Below are 20,322 nucleotides of genomic sequence, written 5' to 3'. Positions count from 1 at the left end.
TTCCACAATGGGACAAACCCCACGACCGGCTAGATAGTACCAAATAGTTTTGGACCCCATCAGACCGACCGGCGATGATAAATAAGCCTGGATGTGGTTTTTGTCAGAACGAGAGCGTTTCCTTTGGAAAGGTGGCACGGGGCAACAAGTCGGCCCCGTTTTAATTAAAACCGCCGGGAAACGGAGGGACAAACGCAACCCCCGGAGCCGGCCTTTTTCCACGGGGGGGCCCCATGAAACGGGGTGGCTCGCCTTGGAGGGGGTAGTCGAAAGGGGTGGGGGCCCCCTCGGCCTTCAGTCCTCAACCAACTTTCAGCCCGGACAGTGTCATTCCGACCCCGTGAGACCTACGAGTGGCCGCGAGTGTATGTGCCTCAGTGGAGAGGATGAGCCCAATCAAGGGAAGCGACACAAGGACCTGAATGCGTCTATACTTGTTCACGTAAGTACCATTTTCAATTTAGTTAAAAAAAAAATACAATAAAAAACTGGGGGCACTTATTTTTTCAAAACTTCGAAAAAACGCAATCTACTTTTATTCCAACATTTACATTTTAATTTTTTTCAATGTCAAATGCTACAGTTTTCCTATAAAATGTAATATTTACTTTTGTTAATGTTTTCACAGTACTACAAAAATCAAATATGAACATATTTGATTCACAGATTTCTATATAATTTTATTTCAATTTGTCTTTTTATCGGCATAAATTACACCATTTATTTATTCTTTATTTTTCCAAACTTTCCTCAAATTTATGTAATTTTCACACACTTCCCTTTTACATTCAATTACTTTTTTAATGTCAAATACAATAATTTGACATATTTAATATTAAACACTTTTATTCCTTTTTTCACACTGTCAAAATTATCAGCTAAAAACATATTTAATCGATTATTCATACAAAAATTATTTTAAATTCCTTTTTGCTTTCATACTTTACATACTTTTACCTCGATAGTTTGTTATATTATATACTTTTTATATATAAATATATTTATTATTTTTTCTACAATATCGCAAATATAAACGTTTTTTGCCAACTAACCAACTAAACATAATTTTAACTGGAGATTTTTTTAATATTAAAAATGTATCTCAATATAAACGTTTTATTACATTTTCTACAATACCACACAATGAATTGCTTATAAAGCTTTTTTGATATATTATGCATGCAGAATTTTATTTGATTAGATTTCTTTTTATTCCTTTTCTCGTCGTAAATTGCTTTTTACGTTCATGCTTAACAGAATTACACCTGGACGTAGTCTTCTTTATATTATTAACATTTTTAAACACAATCTTTTTCTGCATTACCTCACATATCTGTTAATAACTAATAAATTGCATTTTTCTTGCGTTATGAACATTTGTAAACATCAAAACTTTTCCTTCATAAATTTGCATAACAATAAAAAACTTAAAATTCATCAGTACATTTGTTTTATAATAAACAGTTTTTATTAATGATTTTTTTCTCATATGATCACGTTATGCAGATTTTTCGAAAACATATTTTTTTATATTTAATGATTATTTGAGTTGCTTATATTTTAGCTTTTTCCAAAATCATGTACTTTTGGTATTTATATTATAAATCTTTATCCATTTTTTACATCTATTTTCATATACATATAAAAATATCGTATAGTACACTTATTAGTCTTTCCTCTCTTAAAATAATTTTACGTTTTAATTTACGCACACAAACACACACACACACATACATTTAAAAATATTTTATTAAGGGGTAAGGTATATTTTTTATAATTTTATAATTGTCATAATTCACGTTACGTATGCTATACGTATAAAATGGTTCCCCCCTCGTCAGTACACACAACGGGTAGTGCCATCCTGTACGACATGAATTTCTTTAGTTTTACCTTATAGCTTGAAATTTTGTTTGTTTGTTAGAATTGTGTTTTATACATATATCCTAAGTGTTACGCTAATAATTTTGGTTGAAATCAGACATATTCGTCTGTTTGTTATTTGGCTTGTTTTTGAAATGGTACATATATAGTATAGGTTTAAAATTTTCTGTCAGTCACACGCCATGCTGATTTATGTGTTCATGTGCTATGCATGTACGCTTTTGCATAGTTTTACATGTTAAACATGCGTTAGAGGTACTACTTAATATTTTTATCTTCACTTGGTCGTACATATTTTCTTAAACATCGCGTATTCACGCTACTTTTTCTTTAAACCTTATAATTTACGTGTTAGTTTTACCCACTTTTTATGGTAGAATGTTATTCCCTACCAACCATGTTTCCAACATTTTGGGCGCATGCAGCTGTGTTATATACATTTTTTATATCACGTTGAATTCTCTAACATGTTTGTAAAAATATCGTATTGGAATTCTAACGAATGTGCATGTGTAGAATTTTTAATTGGTTTCTTCTTGCATTTTTTGTGTGTCTGCTAGTATATCACTTACTCTTGCATTCACTCTATGTTTCTTTTTCTACCTCTTCCCCCCTCTCACCCTTTTTCACCCTCTCTCTTTCTCTTCATTTCTTTCTACCTCTACCTCTCTTTTTCGCTATCTATCTACTTCTCTTCCTCCCCCCTATCTCACTCACTCACTCTCTCACTCTCACTCTCTCTCTCCCCCTCTCTCTCTCCCAGCTATAGCTCTGGGTTCGAATCTCGGCATAGCCGATGGCTTTTTAATTTAGAATAATATGAAAAAGGTATTTAAAGCAGCTCTGACCACTCGTCCGCGCCCACCCGACGTATGCCAAAAAATACTGTCTATTGATTGTAGTAACTAAATTATTCAGTTAAAATTATTACAGATTTGAACAACATAATCGACTTTGTCTGTACAGTACAGATGCATTCATAAACATTTTGGCTGGAAATGATGTATCATAGAATTTAACGAAAAAGCCTGGGCGTTTTAAAAAACAATGGCAATTTTTAAACAAAATTCAAAACTAAAACATATAAAACATAGTTATGGTCTTTTGGCTTTTTTATTCATAATTTCACATCAGAATTCATTAGTACGCGATATCCGTCAGGGCCGCATTCGCTGCATGTTTTTGCAATTCAATCAGCGTTGAATCACTTTATAGCGCTTTGGAGAGCGCTGTAAATTTAATTGCCCCGCGATGCCCCGTTTGCTTAATCGTTGTTAATCGATTGCCACCGTGTTCATTTGAAAAATACACCACAGGAAAAGCTAAATATCATAGGTCGAGGTTGAAAGAAGGGTGCTTTTTTCACCAAACTAACTAGCTAAAAACTAGCAAATATTATTTTTAATTCATATAAACTTCTTTGTATATTGAGCACATATGCTACTTACATGCAAGGTGGCCAGAATTATATGCTCCACCCCGTGTTTTTAATACTACAAAATAATAATTGACTTTTGTTTTCCAGATAAAACGCTATTGTTTTGATTTTAATTGTTTTGAAGTGCTTTTTTCTAAAAACACAATAAAAAGAAATTTTAAAATTATGGTTAATAAAAATCAGAGCCGCCTTAAAAAAATAAATTGTTTTTCTCATGGGTACTTTGCATTTTTTTAAATTTAATAAATTATAAGAATATATATTTTAATGAAATATATTTTACCGATTTAATTTAAACAATAGTTGTAATCGGTAACTGTATTGAACGTTTGGTCAAGTTTTTACATTTTTTTTTTAATTGATAAAAAAAAACAAAAAATTACATCAATTCATTTCTGACATTAATCTGATTACAATATTCAGTTTTATTTATTTAATAGGGTGTAAAGTCAATTGTAAACTGTATATAATATTTAATACCTATGCTCAGATGATTTCCTACAAAATCCTAAACACTTTTATCCTATAGTATCAACGGATGAAAACAAAAATCGATATAGTACTATATATGTATAACTAAATTTTGTTATAATTTAATTTAACAAAAAGAAACAAAACGAAATAAAAATAATAAAGCAGGCCTGACGCATTGCTATGTTTGCAAGTATTCGATATTCAAATAGAAATAATGATGTATTACACTATTCAGTGAAAATGTATCGAAATATTTAAATTTATACGTCGGCAAAATTAAACCGAAATAGCTTCATTTACAGATTTTAAGGTAAATGACTTTAAAATCTTCACTTGCAGAAATGTTGTTCTGATTTCAAAACAGCGAACGTCATTATTTTGAACGATTGATGGTTTTCTAGAGTGATGTGCACGATTTGATAGTAAAACTCTCATAAGTAAAGAATCCGACCGTGATTTAATCTTGAGCCAAAAATAACCGCACTGAGATTTAAAATCCGGTTTTACTTGTGAGAAGTTAATTATTTTTTTTTTAATTCTTCTCTTATCTCCAATCAAAACTCGCTCTTCTACGATAAACAAAAATATTTTACTATCTCATTTTTCCTATAGATTTCCTACATCGAGGAAGAAAGAGGGAATGGGAAGCAGAATCCTTTTATAAGGCATTGGCGTAAATATCTAATGTTATCCTCCTTTCCAATCGAGGCGGTGTCGAAGGTTAAACGGCGGTCAAGATTTTTTTCTTTTATACAGACGCGAGGATCGTAGTCGAAGTTATGCAAATAGACAAAAAGGAAAAAGCCATCTAATAAGGAAAATATGACTCCGCCAATAAGTCAAGCGGTAAGGTCGGCTTAGTGAGCATTTTGCTACTTCCTTCTAAATCTGTCTAAAAATTCGTCCCGTTTATCTTCCGGCCGAGTTACGCGCCCTATTATTACATAACGAGTTGAGAAAGCGCTGATGTTTATTGTAAGATAGGTTTATTGCACATCGTATTTACACAAAAACGCCGTTACAAAACTCCAACAATTAATTCCACCGACAAAGTCGTCCGGGCCATTAAGCAGATTTAATATTATGAGGATAAAAACAAAATGTACCCGGTGTTTGTAAAAGAAAATGCTGAAATAAAATCCCAAATAATAAAAAAAGGTCTTTAATAACTGTTTGCCGACCAACATTTAAGAGGTCAATAAAACAGTCTAGCGTCGGTTTAATTTTGGAATATTTTTTTTTTTTTATCTAGTCATTTAAACACACGGCATCGTTTTAATCAGTTTTAGATAGGCAGATAGACAGATCGATTGATTGATTGATAGAGATAGACAGATAAACAAAGATTGTGTGAGAGAGGGATAGCGTAAAAAAGGGCAGAGAGAGAAAGAGGGAGAGGGAGATAGAGACGGAGAGGGAGTGAGAGAGAAAGGGGGAGAGGGGAGAGAGGGAAAGGGGGAGGGAGTGAGAGAGAAACGGGGAGAGGGGGAGAAAGAACGGGGGAGAGAGAGAAAGAGGGAGGGAGGGAGGGAGGGAGAAAGAGAGAGAGAGAGAGTGAGAGAGAGAGTGACCATGACAGAGTGAGAGGGGGTGGAAAGGGAGATATCGAGAGAGGCAGGGAAAGAGATAGGTAAATACAGAAAACGAAGAGAGTGATTGATAGAGAGAAATTGTTTTTGTTGTTTGCAAGGGTATAAACTACAAGGCTAAGCATATCTTTCTTAATCGCTTAATTGTTTTAGCAGCTGCTATCATAGTCCGATTTAAAAAAAAAAATGGTTCGAGGTAAATATTTTTCACTCAATTAATTATACACGACTTTTTCGAAATTAATAAAAAATTAAGAATAACCTGATAAAAAATGATAAAAGTTGGTAAATATTATTTTGTTTATACCTTGAGTTGGCATTGAGGGACGGTCAGAAAATCATTCTTGATTTAATTCAGCAGTGATTTGTCGTTTTTATGGTGTATTTTGAGGTGAGTGTTTTCAGAATTGGTAACAACCATCATATTTCTCCGCAGCAATTCTGCAAGTGTTTACTTTGTGCCGGGGGTTTGCAGCAGTTAAGCCGAGGGAAAACATTTTACAGACGATTTGAAAGAGCGGCCCTTTTATAAATTTTAATCATGTGTTCATTAGGCGAAGGGAGGCCCTGTAAGATTTATCTAGGCTTGTTGTTTTTTCCCCAGGGATTTTAATTACAGCTTCCTAAAAGATAAAAGGCTTTTGTAGCGTTTATCGCTCGGATTCCACTCATAGCTATCAACCGAGCGAAGAGGGCTCAAATTGCTTTCCAGCGTCTAGAGTTATATTACTTCATCACTATTAAATTTTTTACTTTTTGGCCTCTGACCAAAATAAAAGGCGGCATTTGGCCCTTTTATGAGGTGGGGTCTAATTTTTAATAACGGCGTTAATATAGTCCTCGGGCTTATATGCTACTGTTTATGGTGTGTGCTATTTTATAAAGATACACAGTACTACACCTGTTAATCTTTAGCTGTCATTTTGCTATAGTTGCTCAGTATAGATTGTTACTTTTAAAAAAATCGTGTACTATTTGAAGGTTAGGAAAAGCATGACTAAGGCAAACGAGGGAAAAATCCTAATCAATCTCATGTGCAAAATATAAATCTTAACTGAATAAACCCGGTCCTCGCCCCTTCGTACTGGCAGGCTTTTAATTCAAGGGATATTAGGGGTATTCACGATCTTTGTGTTAACTCTATTAGGTCGTGTTAGATCGATTAAAATGATGACGTAAACTTGTAAGAATCAGCTGGTTAACATTGCTCGATCTAACAGGCCAGGGCCAATGTTAGATGTTAGGTCGAAAACGTAGTTACATCGTATCCGTTAGGGCATAGGTGGAACCACCAACATGGAAGCCATGAATTTAACAGCTGTTTTTTGTTTACACATATTTTTATTGTTAAATACGCATTAATTAAATCAGACCAATACATTTCTTTTGTTAATTTTCTGACCTGTCCTTATGCTCTCATTCATAATAGATACATCCCTTATCCTATAAAGTTGTAGGCTGTTAGACGTTAGGATACAGGTTAGGTATCGGCACGAACAACAACAAACCTTCAAGGACTGTTAAGGCTTTATTTTTGGTTCTACCAATCGCCACGCGCAGCATTGCGGAACAATTAAGGTTTAACATGCTAAGAAAAGAAGGGGCGTTCACGATCTTACTGCACATTTCTCTATTCTAGTTAACACGAGTTAACATCTTACAAACATCGAGAATATCATACATATGTGTACTTTAGACAATAATTAAATCTATTAAATTATCCTAAACAATCTATAAGATGCCATGCCCGAATTTACGTCTATGTACTATCAATTTATATATTGTATTTATTAGTCGATATTTTCTAGAAACCTCTTCGATGTGTATGAACGTTCTTATTGCCTAGGGGTGAACTGTGCAGACACAAGAAAAACGTAAGAAGAAAAAAGGAGCAGAATGGCAGTGGTGCTGGAACTGAAAGCAGAACATCTTTCAGTCCCAGAACCACTGCCCTTCTGCTCATTTAGAAATGATGCCCTCGTAAATTTTTCATTTGTCTGAGAATTATTATCAATCTGTACAAACAAATAATACCCATTCGAATGAGGTTTGATGGAGGCAATTTGGGGCGTTGTGCAACAAGGGTTTGTGATGGCTCCGTTCGTTACGGTATATGTCATCCTCCCCCTTTAATGAAACACGACTTTCACTTCGTTACCAGCTCGATTAGTTTTGTCCATTCTGATCGATTTAAAAGGGTTAAACGCTTCCCTTTCGGAATGTCGTCAGCCGCCCTGTAAAGACTGTTAAAAGCACACATCATTTGTCACGCCTTTACACCCGGCGTTGCCTAATTAAACTTACAAGCCGATTAAAATGCCGCCGTCGGATTCTTCGGGGCGTGGATTGTTTTCTATGATTTTAATTACAATTTTTCATCCCAGCTTTCTCCTTGCATGTGTCGGTTTCGGCGTTCCTCAGCGTATACCGACAAGCGGGATGGTCGCAACGTCTCACTGGCTTTTTTCCCTTTTGTAAACCCTTCGCCTAATTGGCTTCGAAAGGCTTCCGGCATACACACGTGCCGTCATTCCGACCACTAACGGAATGACGAATATCGATTTCTTCCCAGGGCCGGTCTGAAACAAACCGGAATCTACATGACAAAGCCACCCTCTTTAATCCCTCTTTTGTCCCCCCCCCGAAACGTCCTGAAAGGTGTTACCCTATACCCATTGTGGAATAGAGCATACATGTTAATTCCGAACAAGGCCTAATCCGAGCTTAGCGTATTTTTATCCCCGTAGTTTTTGGAGGGCCGTAAACAAAACGTACCCATGAACTTCGTCCGAGAAACACTTTTCCCTTGTCCGAACTGATTTCGCCCTTCTTGAGACAACACATCTCAAAATAGACTGCCAACACAGTTCTGCCTGGTGACAATGTCAAACTTCCAAAAAAGTTATTCTTTCTGAAGTATCATAGAAAGTTATCAAAATTTTCACACATCCCTTTTATTTTACTCTTAACATAAACAACAGTTCTGTTTGAGAATATTCATGATCTCTGAAACTTTTTTCCATTATTTATTCATTAATATTTTGTAGACCTTTTTGGTGGGTTTCTTTATTGTAAAAATGAAATACCAAGAAGCATTATGCTATCTCTGGTATATTTACTTATACTCTCTGTTAATTTTGTCGGTATCTATCTATATTTCTATTTTTTCCACTCTCTCGCTATCTACATATCTATTTATCTATCTGTCTATCTATATCGCAAGCCTTTTCTCTTTATCTCTCTTTCTCTCTCTCACTCTCTCTCTCTCTCTCTTTCTCGCTCTCCCCTCTCTCCTTCTCTAACTCTATCTATGTTTATCTATCTATCTCTCTTACTATAAAAATGCTTTCTTTCGCTCTCTCTCCTCTCTCTTTCTCCGTCCCTCCCTCTCTCTCTCTCTCATTCGTCTCTCTTTTCTGTTCCTCCCTTAATCTTTCTTTTGTGTACTTGTACGCACTCACATCCTCTCCCTGTTTTTATTCATACTTTACTCTCAATAATTGTTTAAAGATAAAATATAAAGACACATATTCTCACCACAAATTTTCACACCAATTTAATTAGGTTATTCGGAGCTGACTCATGAAATTATTCGACTTGTGTTATAATAAAAGACGTTAATCGAGATGATAAAGATTTATGATTTATATACAAAAAACAACCAATGTGCTGATTTCTCCAAGATGGAGGAATGGGGAGATGAAACATTTTGAAATTTTCGTTTGCCCGTCCACCGATAACAAATCATTGAAAGCTATAAAAGCACAGCAACCAACCGAAAGAACAGAATTCCAAGAATAACTAGGAATTTCATTGAAACCTGAAATTATTTAGAAATGTATTAATATATTCAAAATTTTATATATAAAAATTGGAATAACAAACAAATGTTTTAAATTATGAAGAAATTACATTATTTCAGGACATTTTTCAAAATTAATCAATGTTGAATTTATTTTTTCATGTAGGGTTCGACAGAAGACTGTGTTCTCCGGGTACCATTTTGCAATATGTTTCTTGGCAATTGTTATTATTGTTACTGAAGATTCAAGACCTATTATTAGTTTTATTGTTTTTGGTAAAGCCGAAACGATTCGGACAGAAGCTAGAACAGGCAAGCAACGGTTGTATCCAACTCTGATAAAGATATAGTTTGTTTATTTTACCGGTTTTACAAGTTTGGTAAATAGAACACGACAAGAAACCATACAATTTATGTTTTTCCCTCTCAGCCGGTGAAAACGACTTATTGATCCGATTGCTATAAATAATTAGTTTCACGGTGAAGTATCGATTTATTCGGAGAAAATAATTCAAAAGGTGCTTTGAGAGTCCTTCGGTTTCCGGTAACTCGTCACAAAAAAAGACTGTTATATCTCAAAGGACTAAGCCGCATGTGCCCTGAGGGTGTTAAGAATATGTCATATCTCTCAACACTCGTGTTTGGGGGTTGATAAGTGTCGGCGCCATCTCACCCTCTTGCACGTGCTGCCACGTGGGCTGATGCTCCCTCCTTCGACAGGACGCGTTTGTGATGCTTTGTTAAAGCGGTTTTGACAATTTAAACAAAGCACAGTTTCAGATAGACATCCATACATGTTTATGGTAATATATGACTAAAAAAATGCAATTTTCAGTTTCATATGACATCACCGTACATGTTCACGAACGTTTCGGGATCGACTAATTGTATAGGAGTGAAAAATGCAAGCCGTCATTATGATCTGACAACAATGCACATTTATCACGTTTCCCACGTCATTAATAATTCTGAACGTTCAGTGTTTTCCTATTTTACTACAAGAATCTAACTTGTGTAATCTGTTTTGGTCTGATGTCAGATCTTTGACGGCCTTGATGACTGAATTTATGTCGGTTCTATGCTTACTTTTAACCATTAAATATTCTTCAGCTGAATTGAATGTGTTTATTTTGTTTTTCTTGTAGATTCCAGTGACGTTGAAAGTTTTATTTATTGGATAACAAGCAGTTTCAAAACTTAATAATTTGAAAATAAAATTAATGATCTGAAATGCAATGGAAAGAATGCCCAGTGGCAGCTCAACATATATTCACTGACTCGCAGAACAACATCCACCATTGATTTCTGTTTATTCACCCGTATCAATCTAAACTGCTCAAAAATGAATAGGGATATTTGTAATTTATTCTTATTCCATTAATTTTAATTAAATTAACCGATATATTTTCGTTAGTTGGATAAAACAAAATCAAAAATACAAACCAAAAACAAACAAATGTTAATTCTAATTTTTAATCACGGATTTACATAAGAATAGTAAACTTGAAGATTACTCATTGTGTAAACAAACACTTTTTCTTGTCTTTTATCCACTTTAATCCAGTAGTATTGTCTAAAACCATGGAAAGACATCACCTTGAATCAGAAGTTCGCAATATTATTGTGAGAATGAATGGTCACTAGCAAGTGGATATAGCAGGCTTTGGCTCGATTCCGAGAGACTGGAAGTGTCATAGCCCGCCTCCAGGAACTCAGGATAACATGGTGCAGCCAGAAGAGATCATCAATTGGAATGCTGTTATGTTTACTACGAGTCGCGTCTCTGTCGTTATAATGATAGCAAGTGCCGAAGAACCTACCTCGAACAGGGGATGCATACAATGCCCCGTGTAATTCGTGATCCCTTCAGTGCAGTTTCGAGTAGGCGGTGAAATTGTCTGAGCTGGGATTTACACTGGAGGACGAACTGAACTCCATATTGTTGAAGGCAACCTAACCGCAGTCCGTTATGTCAAAGAAATTATCGAGGAATACATCCCTCAAACAAGGTATCTCATTGGCAGAGATTTTTGATTTCTGGATGACAACGCCAGATCTCATAGAGCCAGAGTTGTTGATCAATGTTTAGAAAACCTGGGAATTTCTCATTTGCCCCTTCTCCCATTTCCCCCATTGTCTCCAGACCTTAATCCCATCAAGCACATGTGGGATGGATTACAGACAAGGCTTTTCAATCACCATCCGCAGCCAGTTCACCTGCACCAACTGAGTGCAGCGTTGCAACATCTATGGAGTGAAATTCCTTACGAAATTAGAAACAACCTTATTAACAGTACGCCAACAGGTTCACAAAGGTTTTAGTTTACAGAGGACATTATACACAGTATTGACTGTTTCAAAAAACTATTTTCTCCAATGAACAAATTTAGAAAATTAAAACCTTTTATTTTGTTATTTTACAAAATTCCTTAATTAAATTTTCTTTCAATAAAAAACAATAATTTCTAATAAATGTTAATGCAATTTATAATAAAAATAAAATAAAAATGCAAGGGAAAGTAAATACTACAAAATTACAATTTTTTTTTCATTTTTGAGCACTTTAGTCGTCGTGGGGTCATTCTGTTTCAGCATTATTTGAAATTTTGCCTTTAAACTTTATATACGTTATTCATATCTTATTCCTTTAACATAATGCACTATAGCTATTTAGGTATTGCATTAAGCTCACAATTAGCCTTACTATCTGTAAAGAATCTTAGAACTTTTCTTCTTCCTGGTAGATACGATGGATTTTCTCCAAAAATTTTCATATTTTGGATATTGGAACCATTTCCAATCTGAATTCTGCTTGTGTCTGAGTAGGAGCACTGTGTATCATGTGTTGTTATGGTGTGTTTTTTTATTTGAAAAATTAATACATTTTTATAGAATTCATCAACTTTCAATATTGCACTAGCACTGCCATCTGGAACGACGGTAATGCGCAAAACATCATAGTTCTACCAAACGAAAAATATTTGTTTTTCCTATTTGCAACGTGTCATTATTTTTTTCCAGTATGTCCCCATCCTGAGTTTACTTAACGCAAGAGACTTTTGTCATTCTACAACTTCAAATTCAGTTTTTTTGAGGTTGCTAAAGAAGTTCGTAGATCAATATTGAATGGTACACAACACATTTGTTATTGGTAAATATTATGAATTACTGTAAAATTAGACAAGATATGTTGAGGTGGCTAGAGCCTTTTCAGGAATGACTATTGTGCTCTTCCATGTATGGGTTAAAAATTCAGACCGGCGCAGGGTCATTTATTAGGTCCGTCTTCACTCTATCTGTTCCTCAATGAAGATAGCGCAATGCCGAAACGCGTTTGAGTAGTGTAACAAACCCGCGAGGAAGATGGACCCAGTGCTATTTCAGCGTAAATTCAACGATTTGCACATCCACACCGCATTAACTCTTCAATTTCCTGGATTTAGTATTTTTTTTGCCGGTTAGTAGAAAGGTTGCACTTAATGTTCCTGTTCTTGACAGAACCTGCGTTGGCTATCATTGCCACTCTCAATAGTCTTAAACGCCAGTTGAGTCGGCAGAGTTCAGGTAACAGCCCTGCAATAAGCGCAGCATTGCTGCAGCAGGTCTGTAGTAAGTTTAAAAGAGACTTTCTAGACCATTTTGGCTGCTATATCCTGCTATGAATTTTCACCAGATGTGAGTCTTTAATTTGTTTCAGTGACTGCTCCTTTTTTGTGGCTGTTTACTGGTGTTGCTAAAGAACCCTCACGGGCTTTTTTTTAAACATTATGGCGTGGTATTGGGAGTCAATTAACCCCTAGCGTTATCACTTTGAAGTTTTATCGATTCATATTGTCGACTGTGTTCAAATTTAAATAATCAATAAATCAGCCTCGGTAATCTTCAAAGCATAGGACGTTAAAAAGGTTAATTTCTGAGAGTGCTATGATTTTTTCCGTTATTTTTACGTGTTGTACTATACCCCGGTTGAAATTTCACAGATTTTGAGCAAGAGAAATTCCAAAGAGAGAGAGTGATCCGTGGGGCGAATATATGTGACACTTTTTCTACCTTGGCGCAGGGTGATTTAAACGGGAGAAGGCCCGGCCACTTTTGTCACCCCGAAGAAACGATTTCACGGCGGACAATGGGGAGCGGTAGCCCGAACGTCTGCATCAAACCCCCAGGAGCATTCCTGGCCGTCCTCCGGGAGACCACCTAGACCCAAAATGGGTGTAAATCGAGCCGCGGCGACATACATTCCAGATAGTCATCTTCGTCCCGAGTGAAAAATGCCATAACGCCCACCGAGAAACATCCTAATGAGACGGCTGTAATAGTAAATAAACCGGATTAATGGTTCATAAAAATATTACGATATCGTATTCTCGAGGGTATTATTTCATTTTTTCCAAGACCTACATTTTTATTTTTATTTAGATAAAAAAACGCTGTTTTAACATGTAGGTAAAACATATAGTATAAAAATATTCGGCTTTTAGTAGTTTCCACCATGGAAATTATAGCTCTATACGATGTAGGTCGCCCTAGAGAATATCGACGCGACCGAAAGGTCGTACTGACGAATAGGGTTTTTGCGGTTACGCTAACGACCGACGCCGCTGCCTATTCATTACAAAAAAGTTCTATAACATTTGTTAATTAAAAATAAATAAATAAAAATAAACGAGTAAATACAAAAAACTAAACACCTCCTAAGTAGGCCATTTGGAATACCATCAATCGCTGTTTAAATATGATTTATTTTTAATATATTTTGACAACAAGATATGTGCTATGAAGGTTTAGATCTTAGAATCGGTTTGTGGTACAACAATCCCTACAAATCATTAATGATAATTAATTTAGAATCGCTGAAATTATTTTAAGTTTATTATGCCATAAAAATAACTAAATGTTGTTACTATATTCACTATTTTCGTGGTCCGCTTGACCAATTAATACTTTACAATTAAATAAGGTTTTTAGTTGAGATGAAAAAAAACTAATGGCACGAGAGGGATTCGAACCCACGACCTTCGGCTAGATACGCCGCTGCTCTACCACCTGAGCTATCGNAGGTCACGATAGCTCAGGTGGTAGAGCAGCGGCGTATCTAGCCGAAGGTCGTGGGTTCGAATCCCTTTCGTGCCATTAGCTTTTTTTCATCTCAACTAAAAACCTTAATTAATTGTAAAGTTGTTACTATATTTTGAACCCTCCATTCTACTGTTCTACATGGTTTTAGAATAATCGATACTATATCTTTTTCATATTTAAACATAATATGGTCCTTCACGCGTACTGTCTCATCCTGATATCCTTCCTCTCAGATGGGTTAATGTGAGAATTGGCTCCGATTTTTCGGCTAGCTGGCGTTCTGCAAGGAAGTGTCCTAGTACCAATCATGTACGCAATCCTAACACACAAAGCACATCCTACGACACCCGCGTCCGACCATACACTCCAAGCCTACCATGGCGAGCTTGGATATTTACTGACTAGTGCACTCGGTGAAGGATTAAATTTATGCTTAGACGTCAGACCTGCCAACCAGCGCGAAGATAATCCTTCCATCCAACCAAATCCGCTTGGATATCAGCACATAGAACCGACGTACAAGACTAAAAAGACAGGAAATAAAAAAACATGAACATCTCCAGATGCCTACTTGAACTGAAAGCAAGACTAACCGTACATAACAAACTTACCACTTAGAAAACACTCATTAAACCGATTTATCGAGCTATGGGGCTCGGCCGAATCCTCCTAATTCCAACGAATACGTACATCTTCAATGCTGCCTTCTTCTTTCAATTAATTAATCTTCATGTAAGGTATTGGTAAAAAAGTGTCACGAACGGGATTCGAACCTACGTTACCACCCACGATCTACCTTCTACGTTAACGCTTTAACCATGTACAAAATGTTCTTAAATTCCTTACATACACCTTAATCCACGAGCAAAAGGTCTTTTCTCAAAGTCCTACCCTTAAAATTCCCGACACCGTCTACAACAACGTGGACCTCGTAACCTCCTATCATGACCATTACCTAGTCCAAACTAAAAAGAGAGAGTTCCAGCACAAGCTGGCTGCTCTACACACTACCCCACGGTCTGACGGATCTGTCCGATTTGGATATAAATAAAAATATGTATATTTTGAGTAATTCACTCTAGGTAATAACAATCGAAATGATTAAATAATTAATTATTAACAGTTGTTTTTTTCTTCCAGAAAGAACTGTTTAGTTATTAAAATATTAAAATACTTTACATCATCTCTCCCATTTTCATCTGTCTTTTTGATTTTTTTTTAAATAGATTTTTTCTGTTACCTCTCTCCTCTCTCTCACTCTCTCTCTCTCTCTCTCTCTCTCTCTCTCTCTTCCCTCTCTCTATCACTTCCCTCACTCCCTCCCTCCCTCTCTCACTCACTCATTCACTCACTCACTCACTCATTCTCTCACTCACTCACTCATTCTCTCGTCTTTTCATTATTATTTATATATCTGAGTTAGTGTATTTATTGAAAAACCCAATACTTGCTCAATTTTTGTACCCGTTGCTATTACTTTGGTTTGCAAATAAATGCTCATTTAAATTCATGTAAGGTTTTCTTATACATGAAAGTAATTTCGTGATACGCCCACCCATAAATTCCGGTGAAGCCCGCTCAAAACAGCAAGTTTCGGCGTAAACTTCGAAAAAATTCCCGTTCTCGCAAGGCCCACCATATCCTATGACTTTTCCATTTAAAAACGAAGTTTATTAAAGGCTTTTATTCAAAAAATGTGACAGTAAGAATGTGTTCTTTTTTTCTTTTCTGACCTCTGGTTTCAGCTCCTGGCTCATGGAAATCGGCTTATTCCCCTCTATAATCCGCCCATTCCCATACAGTATTCGAGCTATGCGTCTACTCGAAATCTCCCGAGTTTTTAAACAAGATATTGGAATTTATTACCTGATCATGGATGGCAAATTTGATCGTGTTTACTAACAAGATCCCTGTGAAATGTCTTGTGGAAAAAACCAGTTACCAGATCTGTGTTGACATGCTATTTTTAAAAATTCTTTATGAATATCAATTACCGAATACCAACGATTTGTTTTATTGTTTTGTTTAGGAAATAATGTATGGTATTACAGTAATACATAAATTATATGGACGTTCTATACAAACGTACGACAATTCTACATAGCGACCATAAATATTGACACTGCCTGATTGACCCTGAAATCACTGTGCCGTACATTGATCAAGGTTAATATTTGATGGGGTCATGGCCCTCTGAAAGGTCTTCGGCTCGATTATGAATTACTGAGGAGTGAGCCTTCCTTTTATTTCCTGCCCTTTCGCCCTTTGTGGAAAGGGGCGAAAGGCTTTCACGGGCTACTAAATAATTCTAAGCCTTCTTCATATGTCAATCCATTTTTAATTCAGCAGGTTCACTTTTAACAGACGCCCCCTTTCGTGCTATCCATTTTTATCGGTGGAGGCAGTGGGAGAAAAGCGCTGTTACCAATTCAGTTTTCACTGGAAACGATTCCATTATCATGATAGACCAACATTTTGTGAATTCATTAATTAAGTATAAAATTGTATGACGTTGAGTTTTTTGTTTAACTAGATAAAATTTATTTGAAAAGACAAAGCTTTAACCTTTAATAAAAAATGTTTTCGCTGTGTTAAGATACATAAAAAAATAATGTATCAATATATATTAAATGCATCAAAATTAACCAAATGGCTCACATAAGACTATATGCTAAAATTTGGTACAATTTACAACAAACCAATGACCTTTTTACCATTTTGAGAAGTGGATATTGAATTATCAAGTGAGGTTATTCAGCATTTTAACATTATTTAAAGCGAGAAAAAGCATCAATTGCAAGTACAGTTGACATAAATCTACCTTGACCTGCACAGTCCAACGATTTACTTTTTGTTTTTTCACCATCCCCCAACAAATTTCTTACTAAATGGTCAGTCAATTTACTCAACGAAAGTTTTCCCCTTGAAGGAACACCTGCAAGGCAATAAACACGAGGAAATCATTACCGAGGGTGGATTACGATTAACAGGTGGTCGTTCCGACGAGAAGACGTCTCAATCTATCGGTCGTCTCTCCCCCTTGCTATTTATCACGTTGGTTCGCTACACCTGTTCGTGTTATAACTTAACACGTTCAACTGTTGAATATACGTATAGGCCGAAACGGACATGATATTTTTAATGATCAAAGAAGATAACGGGTGAAAAATTACGCTTTTGAGACAACGCTTGTGCTTTCTAATTATCATTCTGTCCATATGCTTAATTTGTACATACATTTCTGCTATAAAAAAACTTATAATAATAAAAAAATTTAATTACTGTTTGCGTTTTATTAGTTTAATAATTGTTTTTGCAATTTGACCAAGCTTAAAATAGACGAGTCCCTCTAATTTAAAATGCCTTGAAAACTTTATGAGGAGTTTTGATTATTTATCAATGATGATTATTTAAGTAAAATTTAAAGTAAATTTAAATTTTTTGGCCTATACATGAGCCAAAATTTAAATAACAAAGATATATTTAATTCTAATGCTTTGGATAATATTTCAACATAGAGATTTTCCCCCAGCATTTGTTTCAATTTTCATCGCAGTTGTCAAATTTTTTGTTTGTTTTTATTTGTTTATTTTTATTTATTTATTTTATTTTCCCCGTAGTCGTGTTTGGAAATTGACTTTGAGCTGTGCTTCAGAGCCCTGGTAGCGGTCTGAGGTTGCTGAAGATGGGATGGAAAGGAAGAGATGACGGGACCCACGTAGAGCAATGCAATCAACGTAAGTCTTCCATGAACAACATATTTCAGAAAAACAGACAAGTCAAAACTTTGAAAAAATTAACAAAATAAGCATACCGAATTATGAAACTGTCTTTAAATTTTTTATAACAGTGAATTTAAACGGATGAAAATTCTGATAATTGTTCGTTAAATGTCAGATCATACACCGCAGATCTGTGTTTCAGTTCAAATTTCACCAATTCTATCACTTCAAACTTTAATAAATAACAATGGCTTTGTTTAGAATTTTTGGTCAATTCATAATATATGAAAATGACAGGCAGCAAACAATATTTTCCCTGATTCGAGGCGAAACCTGTTTAGGTAGATCAACAGACAGTATTGTCAAAAGACCATATGCGTTAAACCTAGAGTTTCATTCAAATGTCACCAATTATTTAAGGCTCTAATAACCTAAAAAATAAAGTTCTGTGAATAGTCACTGGCATCAAATAGAATTCAAAATATAATCTGTTTCTTATTAACTAACAGGTGTACGGTTTGAGACTGAAACCCATTTTGTTTTCACGGTTCGTCACCAAAATGTTCAATTCTCTTGAAATATAACCAAATATTTTCTGACCACTTTCAATTTTATCCATCTAATCATTTTCTTTCAACTCGGAAGTTCGAATTCCCCAAATCCCGGCATAGCCCATCATGGCTTTTTCATTGAAAACAACATGGCTGGTTGGTGGTTTAAACCATTGTTCTCGAAACCAATTGGGTAGTATATTTCAAGTTCACAATAAGTTGATAATTTACGCTATAAAATAATGGGTTTATTTTATTTATTTATTTTTTTACCGGCAAATGGCTAGGTCATAGTCGGCACACAACATTTTTCCTCCCTACATTTTTAATATTTCTGCATTTTCCTCTTCTCCATAACGGATTTATTGTTTTGATTTGATAATAAATTAAGTGAAAAATTATAATTCCAAATAAAATATTTTATAAAGAGAGAATTATTTTGGCGATTAAAGTGTATTGTGTGACAATATCGGAAAACTATACTACTATTATAAATAAACATTGAAAAACTAAAAGTTTAACCAAATCAAGTCTTTTTCATTTTATCGATTCTGACCCATTTATTGAAGAACGAGAGTCTAAAAAAGGCAAGAATTTGCGAACCGGAAAAGGCCTCTAAAAACCCAGAACATGTCAGATAATTTTGGTCTTGACTGACAAGAGATAACGGAGAATAATTATAAAATTTTCTTTTGAAGCTAATAATAAATTTTGAAATGTCTATAGTTTTTTATTTTTCCAATTTAAAATATTCGCTACATTTAAATTCTTTCCCCCCTTCTGAGTATTTTCAATTGTCGGACAAGAACATACCAAGGACGAGTCCCATCCGGGAATCCGCTGATCCTCCATGACGGTCTACGCGAGCGGAACGTGCAGACACAACAACAGCCCGGTCAGCACGGACCACAATGGCCTCGAGTGCTTCATTCAGCAGATACCTGGCTCACCTGCACGTCAGGCCGCTGTTTGACTTACAGGTCAGAAAGAAGACTCACTCGGACCCCCGGTGACACCTCGGCACAAAGCGTTTCTCCGAGTCGTTTTTCTCCCGTCATTTCACCCAGTGATAATTGAAAAACGACTTCAACAACCGTAGCTCCCGTTGTAAAAATCGACCTGCCCGATGGGAATGTCCGCCCGTTTACGGACATAGCTACTTAACGTCAATAGAAAGCCATGGCAAACATGAAAAACCACGCACGCCGTGCCAAGTCGGATCGCCCTTGGAAAGCCCGGAGTTTTGTTTGTTCATTTGACGTGGCAAAAGTATTGTCTTTTATGATCCCTTGCCCCTTGAACCGTGCTTGAACGACTTACTGAAAAAAATATGACTTCACTAACCGGTTGCTTAATGCCGTTGCCTTCAAGGATCATGAAAAGAGCTAGAAAATTGTACTACATTTACACTTCTTTTTTTCTTTAGGCAAGGTTAAACTTGCTTATAAGAGTAATACGACAATGAGCTACATGGTTGTTGAATGCAAATCGTGTCGACTTTGTCACGCCCGCTCTTCAACGTAGCTTCCTCATTTTGTCCATAGACCTTGATGTTTCTATATTAATCTTATTGGCATGATTTCATTTCATCTTTCTAAAGTTTTAGTTCGATAACTTTTAAGTTTTTCTAACATATTTATTGCCCAAAACATATTTTTGAAATGCATTTCTCTCGTAGTTACACATTAATATTTTTTAAAAACTCTCAAGACAGTAAAATTATCATATATGAGTGAAGGTTTTTTAAATTATATATTTACGGTCCGCCTATTCTCGCTGATCA

The 20,322-nt window shown here is 35.6% G+C and overlaps 1 protein-coding gene across 5 annotated transcripts in view; it reads left to right on the top strand.

The window, feature by feature from the left end:
* The first annotated feature begins 246 nt into the window (after positions 1-246).
* LOC106661928 (fibroblast growth factor 17-like) overlaps positions 247-20,322 on the top strand; it is a 121,100-nt gene continuing 101,024 nt past the window's right edge. The window contains exons 1-2 of one of the 5 annotated variants that reach the window (XM_024227925.1): positions 247-442; positions 17,922-18,003. Coding sequence is in view for 3 of the 5 variants with exons in the window: in XM_014385689.2 (XP_014241175.1) it covers positions 423-442 (20 nt within the window). In the remaining 2 variants the exon portion in view is untranslated. Of the gene's footprint in view, positions 443-17,886; positions 18,004-20,322 lie in introns of all 5 variants that reach the window. The other 4 variants (XM_024227924.1, XM_014385691.2, XM_014385690.2 and 1 more) reach the window with 4 other exon arrangements.

The sequence above is a fragment of the Cimex lectularius genome, unplaced genomic scaffold, assembly GCF_000648675.2.
Source record: "Cimex lectularius strain Harlan isolate CLEC.00 unplaced genomic scaffold, Clec_2.1 scaffold59, whole genome shotgun sequence".
Classification (NCBI taxonomy): Eukaryota; Metazoa; Arthropoda; class Insecta; order Hemiptera; family Cimicidae; genus Cimex; species Cimex lectularius.
This window is presented reverse-complemented; position numbering and strand designations above follow the sequence as displayed.